Here is an 18,765-nt window from a genome sequence, read left to right as displayed (position 1 = left end):
TGAATCTTGAGAACTTCATGTTGAATAAAACCAATCAGGACACAAAAGGAAAAGCACTGTATGATTCCACTTTAAGACCTGTCGGTACCAGGCAACCACATAAAGACATGAGGTTATTAGTGGTGACCGGGAGCAGGCAGGAGGAGAGGGAAAAGGGAGACTCATTGCTTAGCAGACACTGAGATTCTGTGAAGGGTAATGGGAAAAGTCGGAAACAGCTAGCAGGAATGATTATGCAACACAACGAATACACTGACTATCACCACATTGTACATGTGGAGAAAGTGGAAGTGGCAAATGTCTTATATCATGCACATGGACCGTACAAACCCAACCAAACCTGTTGCCACGGAGTCTATTATAACTCACGGTGACCCTACAGGATTTCCCCTTTGGGCTTCCCAGGCTGTAAATCTTCATGGACCAGACTGCAGCGTTTCTCCTGGGGAGCAGCTGGTGGGAGTGAACTGCTGACCTTCCGTTAGCAGCTCAATGCTTAACCACTGTGTTACAGTGCTCCTCCATGTACACACACACACACACACACACACACACACACACACACACACACACACGTGGAGAGCAGCCTTTCCTGATTTTGTCACATGTAGCCCCAAACTTGATGTATTAAGCAATGGTACATTGAGATTGCAATGGATGAGTGGAACAGAATGTGTATAAATTGTTGAATGCAAAACTCACGATCCGCTCTGTAAACTTTTGCCTGAATCACAATAAAATATATAAAGGGATATATGTATGTATGTATATATATATATATACACACTCATATACATAGATAAGCTTTCCAGTATTTAGTTAGGACATGGGACATGAAAATATTTCACCCTATGATGGAATCACACAAGCTCCTCCTAGTTCTGGCTTAAAAAATACTAGATTGAGTAAAATATAAGAGAAAAAGGGTTAGGGTTCATGAACACAGGAGGAAGCAGTAAAACATGTTAACATTTGCTGAATTGTTAATGAAAACATAACCACACTATATTTTCTATTTCTCAATTTGACACTAACCTTTTTTTCTGAGATGGGAAACAAACTCAGAGTCATAATATCCTGCCCCTTTTACGCATATCAAATGGAAGCATTAAGTAAAGAAAGACCAAGTCATGCAGGGAGTGAAAGGCAGTATTCCAGCAAAGAAGTCATCTGAGCGCACTCCATGTTTCTATTTACTAGACTTTACTGCCCCCTTCAGTCAGCCAACAAATGATCATCTGAGCCCACAACTCCCTGCCATCCGACTCCTCTGATTCGGAGGAGTTGGAAAACTGAGCATAACAGTTGCCTGGAGCTGGGTGAGTTAAGTGTGGTTCTTAGATTGATCTTTCAAATCAGAACCACGCCCTCTTTGTGTGATCAATCAGAATCTCTCGAGTTGATGGCAGAAGGCCTCACTTCATGGAAACCTCTCTCTGCCTTAAATATTCTATGAAGAACAGATGGCCACACGTGTACATAAATGTTAGTCTACACATGGCTGACAACAGAGACTACCAGATAGGCGTTTACCTGCGTTTTATGGACTATGTAAAGGAATTCAACTGTGTGGATAACAAGTTATGTGTAGCATTGCACAGGAAGAGAATTCCAGAACACTTAATTGTGCTCGTGTGCATTCTGTACATAGACCCAGAGGCAGTCATTCCAACAAGACAAGTACAGTGTGGTTTAAAATTGGAAAGGCGCTTTATCCTTTCTTCACTATTTATTCAATATGGATGCTGAGCAAATAATCCGTGAAGCTAGGTTGTGTGAAGCAGAACATGACATTGGGACTGAAGGAAGGTCATGAACACAATGCTGTGCAGAAGACAGGTGTCCCAGGGGCCCAGTGGGTTGCCTGTTGGGTTGTTAATTGCAAGGTCAGCCATTTGAAGCCAGCAGCTGCATCTTGGATAAAAGATGAGGCTTCCTACTCTCATGAAGATTTATGCTCTGGGGACCTACCGGGCCCTTGTACTCGGTCCCAGAGCGTTGCTGTGAGTTGGGATGGGTTGGTTTCAAAGTGGTTTTAAAAAAAAATTTTAATGCAGATTGACACAACCTTATTTGTTGAAAACAAGGACTTTAAACACTTACTGAAGAAGATGAAAGGCTATAGCTTTCAGTATGGATGATATCTCAGCAGAAGGAAAACTAGACGAAGAAGAAACATCATGATAAATGGAGAAAGGATTGAAGTTATCAATGATTTCATTTTACATATATCCACAATCAGTCCTCACGGAAGCAGCAGCCAAGATACTAAAGAACATATCGCATTGAACAAATAAGCTGCAAGTAGCCCCTGTGAATAATTTAGTAAATAAGTAGAGTTATCCCTTTAAACACTAAGGTGGGCCTGAAATGGCATTTTCGACGGCCTCCTACACATGTGAAAGATTGGCAGTGAGTAAAGAAAAATCAAAGAAAAATTCATCCATTTGAATTGTGGTGTTGGCAAAGAATAATGAATGTACCACGCACTACCAGAAGATTGAACGCATCTGTCCTTTAGAAAGTACAGCTAAAATGCTCCCTGGAATTGAGAATGGTGAGATTTAGTGTCACATACCTTGGGCATACTATCAGGGAGTAACAGTCCCTAGAGACGGACATTGTGTTTGGTTCCATCGAGGGCCAGGGACAAAGAGTAAGACCAGCATGGGATGATGGACACGGCGGCGACCACAATGGGCTTAACCAGGACCGTGATGGTGGGGACAGAGCAGGTAAGCAGTCTTTGGTTCTGGTGTACAGAGGGTTGCTGTGAGTCAGAATCCACTTGATGGCACCTCACAACTTAGATGTGGAGCCCTGATGGTGTAATGGTCATCCACAGGAATAGGCCGTTCCAAACCACCAGCAGCCCTGCAGGAGAAAGACAGCTTTCTCTCCTGTCCACAGTTTCAGTCTTGGACACCCTCCGGGGTCGCTGGGAGCCAACAGTGACTGACTGGAGCGCAGGGAGAGTGAATTCATAACTTACATGCATGGATAGGATGACAGTCATTTTTACCCCTACTATGACACTGTATCGTATATCATGTCCCACTTCTAATTTAAAAGTGGATCTTTCTGTTTCCTTTGTTTGTCAATATAGAAAAATTATGAAAAGATCAGTCTATAGCCCATCGCATCTCCTATGTCCTATTCCTCTCAGATTCTCTGGAGGTGCCCCAATGGAATGTATCTAGTCACATTGTCTCAACACAAAATCTATTACATGTTATGCCATGTATATTAATATTAATCTAGACTTTGGCTAATATAAGCGTATGTTAATAATGCTCCTCCTACTGAACTCAGATGAGGGAGCCAGCTGCTCAAAGGGCGGAAGACACCAAAGAGCAGTTGCTTTCTTCAGAATCGCTGCCTAAGGCTGAGCACGTTGTTGGCCGGAGCTGTTTAGCCGGCGCTGACTCACAGCAACACTGCGTGGTGGTGTGCCAGCCTCACAAGGGTTCTTCCTTTTGAGCTCATTGATGTCGCCACTGTGACCATCCATCTGCTTGAGGGCCTTCCTTTTGTTCTGCTGCCTTTATACTTTGAACAGTAGTTGTCTAACTAACATGTATCCAAACACAGAGCAGCGAAGTTCTAGTTGTTCTCCTCCGGGTGATTTTACTCAAAATGAAACCATGAGGGTGCAGCAGGAATCCACCGGGTAGCAGTAGAAACACACCCATTTGCTAGTTTTAGAAACTAAAATGGTTACCCTACTATTTGTACTCACAGAATTACAAATTGAAGGTAATTATTCAGTTAGTGATTGTCTCCATCTCATGAGTTTTTCAAGCCACCAACTTGCTCCAAATCTCATTAGAAAATTGCTTCTTTTCCTCTTTCTTGTTCGTGTGCCTTGTCAAGATGGACAAGTTAGGTAGAAGTAGAGAGAAGTGCTTTAAAATTGTTCATAGCTTTGAAAGACATAAAGAGAAAATAACAGGACCAGTAGCTCGGCAGTGAGCATTCTAGTCCCTAATATGGATGAATGATCTTGTATAAGTCAAGGTATCTCTGTAGGTTTCATATTGCTCATCTTTTAAAAAGAGTGGGTAGACTAAATACTCTCAAACATTTCTTTCATAAGGTGATTAGAGGATGAGAACTAGATTGGTAGAAAGAAACCGTGTTGACGTTGTACAGAGAAGTTTATGAATGACAGGTTCTGCAGGTGACGTGTCAATACGAAGGCTCTAATAATTCTAAAAGTGCGACATGATATATGATACAGTGTCATAGTAGGGGTAAAAATGACTGTCATCTAAAAGTGCCCTTTGTTTTTTTTGCAACAAAACAACCAAATGCATGACTCTTTAATCATGTATCTTTATGTTTTAGAGTCCTGGACAGAAACCCAAGACATTAGCAATCTGGCAGGTCTATATTCAACAAGGGTTAGAAAAATAAGGGGCGCAGAAGTTTTCTTTTCCTATTGGTGGCTATTGAACCCTGGTGGTGCAGTGGTTAGGAGTTGGGCTGAAAATCACAAGGTTAGCAGTTTGAAACCACCAAATGCCCCTCAGGAGAAAGGTGGGGCTCCCACTCCTGTAAACAGTCAGTGCATTGGAAGCTCACAGGGGCAGTTCTCCTCTGTGCTGTAGGGCTGCTATGAGTTGGCAGAGACTCGGTGGCAGTGACTAGTAGATTGCTGGGTATCTCTGCATTAAGGGGACTCAAACCTGCTTTGCCCTCACATTAGGGATGCATCCCTAACAAGCTTAGACGGATGGGATCAAGGTCAATATAATCACTGTTAATGCAAGGTGATAAAATTTCAACATGTGATTTATGTAAAAAGAAATCTGTTTCCCCACATCATAGGCATTTATCTTAGGTGGGTTTTGTGAAGAAGTACATTTTAAAAGGATCAGAATCCATTGACCTGAGATACAAGCAAGCACATGTACAAATTGCACATCTTAGAGGTATGGGTGCAGGAATGCCCTTGGAGGTCATATATGTGCATGTGTGCGTGTTTGAGCGCATGTACAAAAACACACGCTTTACAGAAAATCTATACTCCACCCAATCAGCTTCCAGGAGCAACTTGCCATCTTATAGGCCTGAAACTTAGTAAAAAGTTCTTTAAGTCTGAGTAAACAGTGAGTAGAAATTTCAGTCGAGAGACAATGGTGACCTAATTATATAAAAGGAAAATACCTAGCTATAAAATGACTTTTGCCAATATATTCAGAAGTCTCTTTATGTTAGAAAAGGAAATGAAGATGAGACAGACATAGTGCTAAGCTTCAGCCAATAGAAACACAATCACAACCTTCAGAAAAGGCAGTCTCTATAGACGGAAATTTAAAAGAACAGGTGATCAGAAGAGCTCTTTCCTTGGTCAGCTGCCAGTCTTCCAAGAGACAGCATTAACAAAGCAGATAATCAAATAAATGATCGCAGGGAACAGAGGAAGTGAATGACATTCCCCATTACTTCTGCTAACTGTGAAAGGATGACTGATTAATTAAAAAACAAAATCCTTACTTTTGAGTAACAACCAGAGAAAATAGGATTGGGGGAGAATAAATTATTCATTAAAGAATATGAAAGCACTCCTGTATCATAATATGGTAGCTTTAGAATAAGAATTTAGGAAGACACATAAGCATGCATTTCCCAAAATGCTGAAAAGGAACAAGAAATTCTCCCTGTGTAAGAGTGGACTCAAATGGTAGTTACTAGGGACCAGGGGTGCGGGCAGGGGAGCAGAAGATGCTCTTGGGAAACAGTTAAAGGGGCTCATGTTCAGGTACACGGGCACATTATTTTCATCCCGGGGAAAGACTATAAATTAAAATTTCAGAGGAGTATTATGACGCTAAGCTTTCTGCCACGGAACTACAATTTACACCAACCCTTTGCCTTTCGACCTGAAACCCAGACGTTGAAAACTGTCATCTAGCCTAAGTCAGCTTGGCACATCACACGTGCATCTCTGGGCTCCCACAAACTTCCAGCAGAAGAGGACTGCGTCCTGCCAGCCAAAAGTCACTGTGAAAACTCGGAGGACACCACGGTCGCACAAGGAGCGAGCTTTGGACCCCTCTCTCTCTCTGACACAGTAGTGAATGGCAGACCTTGGGTTACTGTTTTCAGTTTATAGTTGAGAAAAATGTCTTCTAAGGAAAATGGGGAAATAAATCCACTGGTCAGCTCAAGAGCCAAGGCCAATATTTCTCTTAGGCTCTTTGTTAATCAGAGTTTGACCTTTAATTGGTTGATGAGAACTGGATGGGATCAGAAAACATGTGTTTAGGCAGAAACATCCGACTGTGGATAACTGAGCATTTATGGTGTTGCTAAAAATAGCCTTTGAAGTCTAAGACTGTACACCAAGAATAATATTTCTTCACCAACTTCCAAGAGGTCTGTGCTATTTAGTTTGATCTTAACTATGTATAACGGAGTCTTTCAGGACCCATTTCTCATCGTGTTTTGACAACTATCCATTTCTTTTCCTCCCATTAATTGGATATGGACATGACTGAAAGCTGTATAGACGAGCAGAGAGGGAGAATTGCCAAGATTCTGCTGCTGATCACTGCCTCCATGTTCAAAGTTAAAGTCAAGATGAGTTTTTATATCAATGAAAAGGGGCATCGCTACTAAGGTCAGGGAGAAGGAAGGCGATTATGCAAAGCCACGTAGGAAATATATTATGCCTCCTGACATTCACTTACTAGGCAATTAAGGCAATTTAAATCAAGAATAGAGAAATCCATCAATTACTGTGGTTGATGAGTTTAAGAAAAAGGCAGCAAGGAAATAGTGCAGTAGCTGGAGTCATTAGTAAGATAGTTCAACACTGTCATGAGTTTTACATAAAATAGTTTAAAATGAACTAGCATCATTTGAATTGTTCTAAAACAAGGGGGAGACCAAACTCAGGCAGGGATAGGAAAGCCCAAATGACCAAAAGATTGAAATGATTTGTAACATAATTTTGAAACATAGTTGTGCCTACCGTGAAAAAACAAATCCTGGCTTCAAGATTGCTATAAATGACTCTTCAGTGATCTGCTGTGTTCTTATTTAAGCCATCAGCCAAACAAACAAAACAAAACCACCCAGAAATTTTAATATTTCCCAAAAAGGGTAAGTATAGAAGATTCTTCTCTTGGAAAATGACCGATCACATTTCAATCACTAGCATGCATCACGTCCTCTCACAGCACCTCACAATATCATCTGTGTCCATTAGGTTTTGCACAGCCTCTGTTAAAACAGGCTTGTAACTAATGTTTCAGCCTGATTTCTTTCCATTTGCAGGCGGTAGGTTCCGAGCTACTTCAGCTTTACCAGCCATTATTTCAACCAATAACAAAAACTATCCCCCACACCAGGAAAAACAAAACCAAGAACAGCAAAAACCCAATCCAACAACACACCATCACAAAACACAAAGTGAAAAAGATTTGTACCCAGACCTGGTCAGTCCTTCCATTTCTTGAAACTTGCACACAAACTGAAGAAACCCATTCAGCCTTGAAAAGGTCGATCATTTTGAGCTAAAATCTCATATCTGAGAGAGGCTTCTTCTCCGTCTCCGTCTTGCTCTCTCTCTCTCTCTCTCTCTCTCTCTCTCTCTCTCTCTCTCCTTCCACCGGAGAGCGTTTGTTTCCCTTTTCCTGCTTCTGCTGCTTGGTGAATGCAAAATCCACGGTTGCAAAGGATCTTTTTTAGGCGAACAGTTGGAAATCTAAAATCTCGCTACTCTGAACAGCTTTATCTGGCAGTCGTTGAACACAATACGCTTTACATAAAGAGACCTATACTGAATCAAGCACCCAGCGTTTAAAGCAAAACCCAAACAACCACCACCACTACCTCTTACTCTTCTGAACCCCTTCCTACTTTATTTATTTAACTCTTAGCACTTACCCTGAGGTGAGCCATAAATGCTTTATTCCAAATGTATACAAGCCAACCACATCTCAACTGAGAATTAAACAGTTTTAATGTCTTCAAATCCATGTCCCTGCTCCAAGCCCTGACAGAGTCACTGGCACCAGTACAACAGTTCTAAACAGCAGACATCTGATTCTTGACATTTAAAAATAACAATATGGGGGGTGGGGGTGGCGAAGAGGAGCCTTTTATTTTTTATTAACTACAAAGAGCTTAGGAGTGAGCGCATTAACTGGAACTTGCCATAATTTCAAACTATAGCATTCAATTCCTCACTCAATGGCTGACAAAGGCCAAGTGCCCATATCGCTATCATTTTTCTATATGACTATGCCAAAGACCTCAATTAAATTACGTCTAAGTGATAATTCCATAAAGAGAGATTATCTGATCATTATAAATTGCTAGCATTTAGATTCCCTTATTGTTGAGTATTAATTTAAACTTTGTTCAGCCATGCACCAAATTAGAGACCTAACTAGTTATTCTGTTGCTACTCTGAGAAGCCCTGGTGGGACAGAGGTTATGAATTGGGCTGTGATCCACATGGTCGGCAGTTTGAAACCACCAGAAGCTCCACGGGTGAAAGACTGGGCTTTCTTCTCCCGTAAACAGTTACAGTCTCGGAAACCCATGGGGAGAGGGGGGCGATCGCTATGAGTCGGCATTGACTCGATGGCAGGGAGTATTGCTCCTCTGCAGAGCGTCACATTTGATATCCAAGCACTCTTAACTACATGTGCATGTAGGAGTGCCAATGCGTACGTTAATGAAATGGAAAAATAGTGCGTTGATCTCTATTTCTACAGCATACTATCGTGGAAAGCATCAGATCCAGAGTCGAGTCTTAGCTCTACCCCCACATCCCCCCGCCCCCCCACTACTGAACTGTGATCTTGGGCAAGTGATTTCCTTCTTGGGACTCAACTATCCATCTGTAAAATGGGAATACATTGTACGACTCCCTTAGAAAGTGGTTTTGGGTACTCATTTCGATCTTGTTTCTGGCATAAATAGGTACTCGATAGACCATGTCTGTTCGGTGCTTGCAGGGGTCAGGAGTGGGCATGATGGAAGGACAAAAGAGAACCTTTGAAGGTGGAAAATCTCTTTCAATCTCCCCCGTTCCCACATTCTAGCTGTGTTCCTTTGGGTAAGTGATTTAATCCAAATTAACTAAATGTTACTTTCTTCAACTCTGAAACACCTCAAGGCATTTTAAAGAACAAATTAGCTACCATTTGAATCACAGCCACTGTAGTAGATATGTATTTAGTAAGGAGGGTACAGGCCTTATAACTCTCATTAGCACTCGTCAGGGGTAACTTAGAAATGTGGACCAAGACCTTAGACCTTCTAGGCCAGGGGCCAGCAAACTTTCGAGATAGAAGAGCCAATCCTGTCCCTCACAACAATTTAAAAATTATTTAAGAGCTACAGATGTATTTTTACAAACAAATTAAATCTGAATAACATCCTTTACAAATGTCCAATTTTACTTCCGAACCACAGGTCCACACCGAGAGAGCCACATCTGGGTCTCAAGCCAGTTTGCTGACCGCTAGAACCAGCCTCGTGTTTCCTAGCCGAGGAAGGAGGCCGAGAATGCTGCCAGGCTGGCTTCGGGCTCGATCACTCCTTAGTGGCACCCAGCCGTCAGAGCACAGAATCCTCTTATTAACGTTCCGTTCTTTATCCCCTAAAACTTACCATGTTGAAATCAAACCCATGTGCAAATCCAGTTTCAATGCTCGTCAGTCATTAAGGCAGTGCAACGGAGAAACAAACTAACCAAACTCTCGCTCTTTTGCACAATTTCTTCCTAAGCACGCGCCTATCCATGAAATCGCTGCACAGGGGCAGGCAATGGCGGGCCATCTCTTCCTGAGAAGAGCGTCCCCAGGATGACGGAGTCGCTGGCCCTTTCCTCTAAAGCCAGGCGAGAGCTGGAGGGCCAGCCCCGCTGTTCTCAGAAGGACTCCCGTCCTCCTCCCTCCTCTCAATAGGAACTCCTCCACTCTAGCACAGGGGTTGAAGCGAGGGAGCACACTGTTCTCCATTCACGTTTGCTAGGCCACCGCAATGGCGTCTAGGACATAATAGACTTTCTTCTCCGTCTGAAAGCCTTGCACAGAACAGGAGCTCGTTGTTGAGAATATGTGTCCATGACATACGGTGCGGCTCGGAGCTCAGTTTATGTTTAAAGGATGCAACCAGCTGGGCTCCTTCAGGGCTGGTTATTGCCCAGGGTTGTACAGAACTTATCAAATCTCTTTCGATTGCTCATTGATTTCAGGATGAAAAAACAACAGCCTTTTGGGTAACCAAGTCAGATAAGCTCCAACTCTGGGGAGGAAGGAAGGAAATGGGAGTGAGGAAGGCGTATGCGTGTTTCATGGCATCAGTGTTTTATTTCCCTAGCTGGGAAGTACCGATGTGAGTGGTTATCTATTCCTTTCGTTTCCTGGTTTCATTTTTAAAAAACTGGCTTTAATGAAGGCAAATGAATTGAAATTAGTATTTACCAATCTGTATGAGAGCTAATAACACTACAGTGTTAAATCTTTCCTTTCTAGTTCAAGATCTCTTCTCATGGTATGGATGCATTTTACTAATAATGTATTTACTCAAAAGATCTTTGTCGCCTTCCTCACCACTCCTTCCTGCCCTTGATTCCTTGATTCTGAAGCGCCCCTTAGACATCAGACCAACCCAGGTCTAAGGCTGGCCTTTGCAGTGTACTGGCCATGAGGCTCTAAATTCTAGGCATTGCTAAGCTCTAGTTTCCTCGCCTATGTAAACAGAGTTTTACTATACCTGACTTTCAGGATTATCATGAGGTTTAAATGGAATAAATGGGGAAATGTTTATTTACAGTGTCGTGTAGGTATTAGGGCTTCACCCACTGTTAGTTTCCATCTTTCGTGTCTTATCTTTACACTTCTTGGCATTTTTTTGAGGTTTTTGGCTCCAAAAAAAGGTTTAACACAAGGACGAGGAAATTAAGGTAGGGCGAACGGTATGCAAGCCCAGTCAAATCATTTTCTTATTAACACAGCCTTGTCCCACACCCATGGTCCTACATCCTAGCATTTCTTTTCTTAATATCTCTTATATAATCTCACTATAACTTAAAACCAAAACCAAACCCACTGTGACTGCGTCAATTCCGACTCATAGAGATGCAGTAGGCTAGATTGGGGTACCAGATCTTTGGGTCACTGAGGCTGTCGATCTTTAGGGAGCAGATAGCTGGTAGATGTGAATCTTCGACTTTGTGGTTAACAGTCTAATGCTTGCTCAGTGGTGCCACCAGGCCTCCCTAGACCATGACTTATCATAGGACAATGAAAAAAATTGTTTTGTGTTTGCTCCTAATCACCGAACCTCCGCAGACAGAATGTGAGAGATGCATTCTATGGCGTCTATCTACTTATTGCTCAGCCTTTCTTCAAGACACGCGTCCTTATCAGAATACTTTATGAGCTTGCAGAATTTCTGTGATCACCTCCACCCTAGCCATTTCTGTAAGCAAAGAGATGGGTTCCAGGTCTGCTCTGCCTCACAGGCTCAGAGCAACCCTTTACATCGTTTTCCTTACGCAGACTCCGGTTTTCATTAGTTAAAGAGGGAGGTCGGACTCGCTGGATCCCTCTAGCGCTACAGTTGTGGCTTACTTAATTAGCACATGTATCAGCCTTACAGTCAGGTAGGAAGTGCCCACTTCAATGGGCAATGCCCCATCATTATGTGCTGCGAGTGAAAACTTCACACAGGTTGGTGGCAGATTTTGAAGTCTAGGGAGAGGGGGTTCTAGCACTTGTTTTGAAGACTGTCCACTGGACATCTTCTCAGGACTTCTGGGTGGCACTCACAAATAAGTCAGCTCTGTCAAGAGGTGTTTTAAAGAGAGAGACAAGATAAACTTTCAGTGAAAGGATTGCTCTTGGCATTTCTTTTTAAGATGAGTGGGGGAAAGATGGCCTTGCACCTTTGTATTCCAATAACCCCCCTCACCTACTTGTTTTTAAGATGGAAAGAGCAGGGGAGAAGTGGAGGGGGGTGGAATACCCAATAAACCAAAACTATAAGGGTCATTCTTCCAGAGAGGGGGACTTTAGAATATTAGAGGGAGGAAGGACAATGCTCCCCCTCCCTTGCTTTATGTTTGTATGGTGGCCAGGAGGGGAAACACTTGGAGGCTGTGGCAGGGTAGGTGCAGTCTGCCTGAGTCTGGATGTGTGTGGGACTTACATGTTGACACTAATTATATTTTATGGCCCTGATGCTGCCTCCTTCTTTTCCATCTCCTCTCTGTCCTCCTTGGTCTCTGCAGCTGTGCTTGTCAAGTCCCCAAACTGGCTGGATCTCCACCTCCTCGGGGCCAAGGGCATGCTCCTGATTTCTGTGCTTACTTCTATATTCTAATTTCTGGCTTACTTCTATAAAAAGGTAGATTTGTCTTAAAATTCTGGTAGATGCCCCTGTCTTCTCCTGCCCATCTATGATCCCTTAAGAAGAGACAAGTAATAAAAAAAGCCCACAAGACATTAAGAACTCCTTTCCCGTAGGTGTGGAGGCCTGGTGACTCTGGGCTAGCTATGGGCCGGTAGCCTAAAGGTCAGTGGTTCAAACCCATCTTTGGCTCTTAGGGAGAAAGATGAGTCCGTTTGCTCTGGTGAAGACGTCCAGTCTCAGAAACCCAGATAGACTTGCATATGTTGGACCACATTTGATGGCATTAGGGTGGGTGCCTTTAAGTAAGGAGCCCTGTTAGTGCAGTGGTTGGAGAGCTCGGCTGCTACCTGAAAGGCCAGCAGTTCAAATTCACCAGCTACCGGCACCATCTTGGAAACTTGTGGGGTCTCACTGCATAAGAATTGACTTGTTGCCAGTGGGTTTGGTTGTGGACAGCGTTTATGCCTACTATCTCAAATGGAGTTGAAAACTAGCTTGTTTCGTGGCCTGTTTTCTGACAGGCGCACTTCATCACAGAGCTGCTAAATCGTTTGCTTACATTCACACAGACAATTCATGCTGGAAGACAACCACCCAGGAGAACAGGGCACTGCATGAGGGCCAGCACCGTTTCCCAGCATCTCTCAAGTCCCAAACGCCCTACCTGGAGGTACTGGCAGGAGCGTTCCTGCTGACTGGACTGCGCCTTTACCAGGGCCTGGTCCACGTTCACAGAGGCCTTCTGGTAAACCTCCCGGGCTCGGCTGACCGTCAGCGTGGACGACCAGGCGCTCTTCTTCAGGAGCGGGGCCTCCAGACTGACTGGCAGGTTGGCACAGGTGGAGCACTTGACGTCGTTGTTGCTGCGGGAGGTCCTCACCGCCTGCTCGCTGAGGGTGTTGTAGGCTTCCACAAAGTACTGCGAGGCCGAGCGGTCGGGGCACCTGCCCATGGTCATCACGCCCGAGGGCGTGTGGTAGAGGCACATGTCCCCGTCCAGGTTGTCGTCCGAGCTCCACCACGCGGGCGAGGCGCTGGGCCGGGCTTTGGGCTCGGCGCGCCGCTCCTTGCTCTTGCTGCGCTTGCTGTAGCGCAGGGGCTGCGTGTCGTCCGGGCTGGCCTTGCCCCCGTTGAGGCTGCCCTTGGACGGCCCCTCCAGCGAGTGCGACTTGGTGAAGAGCTTCTGCACCGAGTGCACCAGATGCCGGATGCGGCCGGGGCTGTCGCTGCGGTGCTCCAGGGCCGCGCGCTTGTACTGCAGGGTGTGGTAGCCATCGCGGCCCAGCGGCAGCTGCCTTTCGAACTGGTCCAGGAGGTTGGGCGGCAGGCGGTTGGCCTTGGCCGCCAGGGTGCGCGGCCCGAGGGCGCACTCATCGTCGTCCTTCAGCTCTTGCTGCGAGGTGTAGTGGCGCCGGGGGAAGGTGCTGCTGGCCAGCGGGTCGCTGAAGGGGCCCACGCACTCGGCCTGGAAGGAGTTGCGCTGCGTGTAGTAGGGGTGGTCGGCCGGGTGCGGGTCCACCGGGCTCAGCAGGTATGGCTTTCGGTCCGAGGGATGCGCCAGCGAATCGCAGGTGGCATCGCAGGGGACTCCGTGGTGATGGCTGCGGCTGCCCGCGAAACCTTTCATTGCTGATGGGCGGCCCCCGCCGGGGTCATGGACCCCCCTGGTCAGCGTCCCGGGCGCTCTCCGCCACGGACCTGGGGAGAGAAGAAGAGGCAAGGGCATGGTTAGCACTCCCCTGGGTACAAGCGTGGGGTGCTCTCTGCTGCTCTTCTTGCTGGGCTGACACGGTTTGGGGAGAGGGTGTTGGGGGGGGGCGGCGAAGAGAGGGGGGCTGACTCCACAGCTTGGACGGGAACATGAGAGGTGCAACAGCTATTAAACTCGAAGGAGGAAACAATAAGTTATTTGAAAGAGTAAGTCTCCTCTTTTCCCCTGTTTCCAATAACTGGATATATCTTTCCTTTGTTGGTTTTACTCTGAACTGGACGTTAACCTTGAAGATAACACACGCTAGGGGCCCCGTGTCTCTGGGACTTGGCCATACCCTTGACAGGCGGGGCAGCTGCTCCTCCTGTGGACTCCACCTGCATTGCTGGAACCTAGGGGCTTTGATGAGGCAATGGGGGGGGGGGCGGGATGAGGGGAGAGGGGGTTGCTTCGTTGGTGAATGCGCTTGGCCACTGACTGAAAAGTCCGCAGGGTGAGTTCACCAGGAAGCACAGCAGAAGACCCTAAAGACTCCTTGGGGAGTTGAAAGAATGGCTGACTTTACAGACCACTTGTCTTTCAAAGCACTTCTGAGTGAACCTGAATCAACAACTTTCTGTCAGCAGCTGGGTGTGTTTGCATCAAGCCACTGCTGTGGGTGCTAGTTGTCATGTCCCCATCATGGCGACCCCAGAGCCATGCTCCGCAGGACTTTGAAGGCGGGACTGCGCTGCCCACTTCTCAGCTAGTCATGGAGCGCTTCTCCATGGGTGCCACTCAGGGGCTCCCCAAGACTCTGGAAGGGGGTCATGCATGTTTCTAAACAAAACTGGGGCAGCAAACTAATTTAGATAGAAAAGTCCATTGCAAAAGAAAGTCTTTCTCTATAAAACAGGTCCTTTCAAATATGAATTAAAAATAAAAAAACAAATACAAAAATCCACTAGGAATATGGTAAAAAATGTCTTATGGTTATTCACGATAGCATGTCAATGTATAAAACAATATGAAATGATGCTTGAAACTTTTCTTTGGAAACCCCTGGGGCCCATGTAGGTTTTTCTTGCTAAATCAAATGTGAAACTGGCAAGAGCCATATACATAAATTAAACATATTTACTAAAACATGTACATCATTATTTTAATCATATATCGATATTTAATTATCTTCAATTTGTGAACAGCATTTCACGTAAGATGATAATTACTTGCAGAAAAGCAGAGCAAATGAAGTCTTTTTAAGGTCATTAATAATGAATCAATATCAATGATGTAACATGATAATTTCTGTAAATCTAACATAGTGTGGCTAAATTTTAAGTGGGCTCTTTCAGTAGATAAGTCCCCAGGTAACATCCAATTGTACTTTCAGGTTTTGTAAATTTACCCTTGTGGTAGTCTCCTATTCTGATGTCAATTTAAGGATTAAGAGTGTAGGAGTCCAGGCTGTCAATATGGAGTTAGCCAATGAGACTTCTGTGGGCCTGACCTTCTCTTGAGAATTCTGGGAAATCTGGTACTTCCTCCTTGGAGGCGGGAGACACTTCTCTCTCTCTGCTATTCCCTGGGAGACACTGCAGAAGACAAGCCACATGGACGCAACCAGACCTCGGAAGACAGAGAAGCCACAGAGAGACCTCTGCCAGCGCAGAGATGTTTCCAATGACACTGGATCCAAAGACTTTTTACTCACTGGCCTGTGATCTTCTGCATTTGGTGTCATTACATGTATTTCCTGAGTCTGAAGAGGACTTTATAGATTGATATCGGAAATATGGGCTAATAACGGATTTACGGACTTGATCTGGACAGGGCTGAGATGTTTTCTCAATGTTCAGTTGCTCTTGTATATAACTCTCTTTCTTATACATATATGTGTGTCCATGGATTTGTTTCTCTAGTCTACCCAGATGAAAACAACCCTCAATTTCATATAACTAAACCAACACCTACTTGTAATGGATTTTCTTCATAATCGCCCTGACTGCGTGTGCAGTCTTTAAATCAAGGGAAGGCCTTTGCTTACACTGCGGTACAGCTAACTACACCCACTGCCATCGAGTTGCTTCCCACTCACAGGCACTCTAGAGAATAGAGGATTGCTGCTTGCTGGCCTTTCTGAGGTTGCCAATGGTTCAGAGTTTCAGACAACCTGATCTCTTTCCCAAGGAGCAAGCAGTTGCTGGATTTGAACTTCTTACTCCTAACTCCTCACCCACTAAGCCACCAAGTCTCTTCAAAGCTCACTAAGAACCTAGTTATTCATTTCCAACATGCACACGGCAGTCATCCTTACTGATGACTTGACCGGGTGCCTTCTTAACGGGGAGGGTGGGTGGTGTGCTGTCTAGGACAGCAGTGGGGCAGCCGCAACCATCCAGGCTCTGGAGCCAGTCTGACCTGTCTTCCAACCCCCACTCTGCTGTGTCTTGCCATGGGATGCTGGCCTGATCAACTAGAGATTGGAGTGTTTATAGCCAAATAGATAGGGACCCTAGGAATATGGTTTCTTCTCTCTCTCAGGGACTTCCATGCGTTTTCCTCTGTGTCCTGACATGAACCTACTTACCGAGGTGGCCTCTCTGCTCGGGAGTTGCCTCAGCCTACACTCTCGGAGGGCTTGGAGAAAGAAACCACCGAAGACAGGGAGTCAAGAGGGCCAAGACTTTTTTCAGCCCTGGCATCCAGTTTTTGCTTTTTTTCAAGGACCAAAGAACACTAAATTATTGATTTTCTCTTTACAAATAAAAATTAGTACTTTTTTGGCATTAGAAAAAGGAGAGAATTATATGCCCTTGTTCCTATTACTGAAAAACATCAGACTTAAAGACACACAGAATAAATTTCTTTCGAAGTCCAGGGACTGCTTGTATAGGATGTGAGCACGTGTGTGTTTTCTTAAGAGGGCAAAAAACTGTGTCTTAACGTAAACTTTGTAAAAGGCTTCTAAGATCTTTCATGCTCTAAAATGAGGTCAAATTAGCTCACGTAAAAATGGCAGCACACAGTCCCAGTCATTTCTATGTGCTCAACCTATTTTTCTGGTCAAGGTCAAATAAATGACTAAACACCCAGGTCCTTTCTACAGAAAATTATCCACTCTCTTCTACCCTCTGATCATTTTAAAATGAAAAGATGCCAGTTTTTATTTACCATAAAATAAAGCAACACACTTGGTGAATTCCTGAAGAGTAGAGATAGATATTCTAAAACCCTAATTGTGCTGACAAACCAAAACGCATTGCCGTTGAGTCAATGCTGACTCATAGAGACCCCTGTGGGTTTCTGAGACTGTAACTCTTTACAGGAGTAGAAAGCCCAGTTTTTCTTCTGCAGAGCTGCTGGTGGTTTTGAACTGCCAACCATATGGATCTCAGTTCAGTTAGTAACCACTATACCACCAGGGCTCAGTGGGCCTATTTCTGTCGTTTTTTGTTTCTCATTCTCTCGACTCTTAAATCCTCATTTGGGCTATTTTCTTAAGTCATTCTTTAATTCTTTTTTATAAGTAGCCTCAGGAACACCATTTCCTCCCACCTGTGATGTGATCCAGACCATCTCTACAGACATGAACTGAGCCTCCATCATGGGAAGGGGCTGAGGAATGCTTTGGGACCTGATGTCGGGGGCTTAAGTGGAGAGGAAATGTTTTGAGAATGATGAGGGCAATGAATGTACAAATGTGCTTTACACAATTGATGTATGTATGGATTGTGATGAGTCACATGAGCCCCTAATAAAATGATTAAAAAAATAAAATAAAATTTTTAAAAAAGAAGAAAAAGATGACCACATGCCGACAACACCATCCCCTGTCACCACCCACCCCCAAGAGCATAACTTAGCCATAGAAGAGATGAACAACTACTTTTGTCTTTTATGCCTTTTTGGATAAGGCAGCCCTTAGCTGCCCTTGAATTAGATTTTAAGTGACTATAAAACATTTCTGAAAATAGTAAGGGAAATTGCCTTTGACACCTCGCTTTTTGAGCAGGCCTGGAAGTGTGGGTCAACATGCCTTCACAGGGGTTTCTATGACTACCGTGATAATCGCTTGTTATTTCTTTATTCAATATGATTTCAAAATTATTTTTTGTTGTCCTTCTAAATTCAGTTCTACCATCAGATCATATGTCTTAAATTTTGGCTTGGCAAATTTGATGACTATAATGTTGTCTGTGAGATTCGTTCAGCGAGTGAAATGCACCTGGAGCAGTGCATTGCTATGGAGTTGATGACAACAGCAAGAGTAATCAAGCACAGAGGAGGAAATTTTCAAGGTAGGTAATTTCCTAGACCCAAGGAAAAAACAAACCGCACATTAGAAGATGCTGACAAGGAGGAAAATAACCTTGCAAAGCTGACAAGTCCTTATTTCATTTTTTATTTCTGCATCTATCTTTATTTAGAGCTGCTGTTCTTGATTTTTCTTCACACACAGAGAATGGAGCCAACGGAAGGCCCTGAACGATCCTCCTCAAAGAGGACTGTAACCGGAGGAGAATCAAGGGAAATAGAGGAAAGAGCTGGGAGGAAAAGGGCATTTATAGAGGACTAGATAAAGACATGTACATATACAAATATATTTATATGAGGATGGGGAAATAGATCTATGAGCCTATATTTATAGCTTTAGTATTAAGGTAGCAGAAGGACATTGGGCCTCCACTCAA

The 18,765-nt window shown here is 44.3% G+C and overlaps 1 protein-coding gene across 2 annotated transcripts in view; it reads right to left on the bottom strand.

Annotated features, from left to right (window-relative positions):
* DLGAP1 (DLG associated protein 1) overlaps positions 1-18,765 on the bottom strand; it is a 931,603-nt gene that overhangs the window by 432,076 nt on the left and 480,762 nt on the right. For both annotated transcript variants that reach the window (XM_030887282.2, XM_004702880.2), the window contains exon 3: positions 13,046-14,079. In XM_030887282.2, the coding sequence (XP_030743142.1) occupies positions 13,046-14,008 (963 nt within the window). In that variant the 5' untranslated portion in view covers positions 14,009-14,079. The remainder of the gene's footprint in view (positions 1-13,045; positions 14,080-18,765) is intronic.

The sequence above is a fragment of the Echinops telfairi genome, unplaced genomic scaffold, assembly GCF_000313985.2.
Source record: "Echinops telfairi isolate 266 unplaced genomic scaffold, ASM31398v2 ScPeMD7_7400;HRSCAF=8409, whole genome shotgun sequence".
Classification (NCBI taxonomy): domain Eukaryota; kingdom Metazoa; phylum Chordata; class Mammalia; order Afrosoricida; family Tenrecidae; genus Echinops; species Echinops telfairi.
The sequence above is the reverse complement of the archived record's forward strand: the minus strand, read 5'-3'. Positions and strand labels throughout refer to the sequence as shown.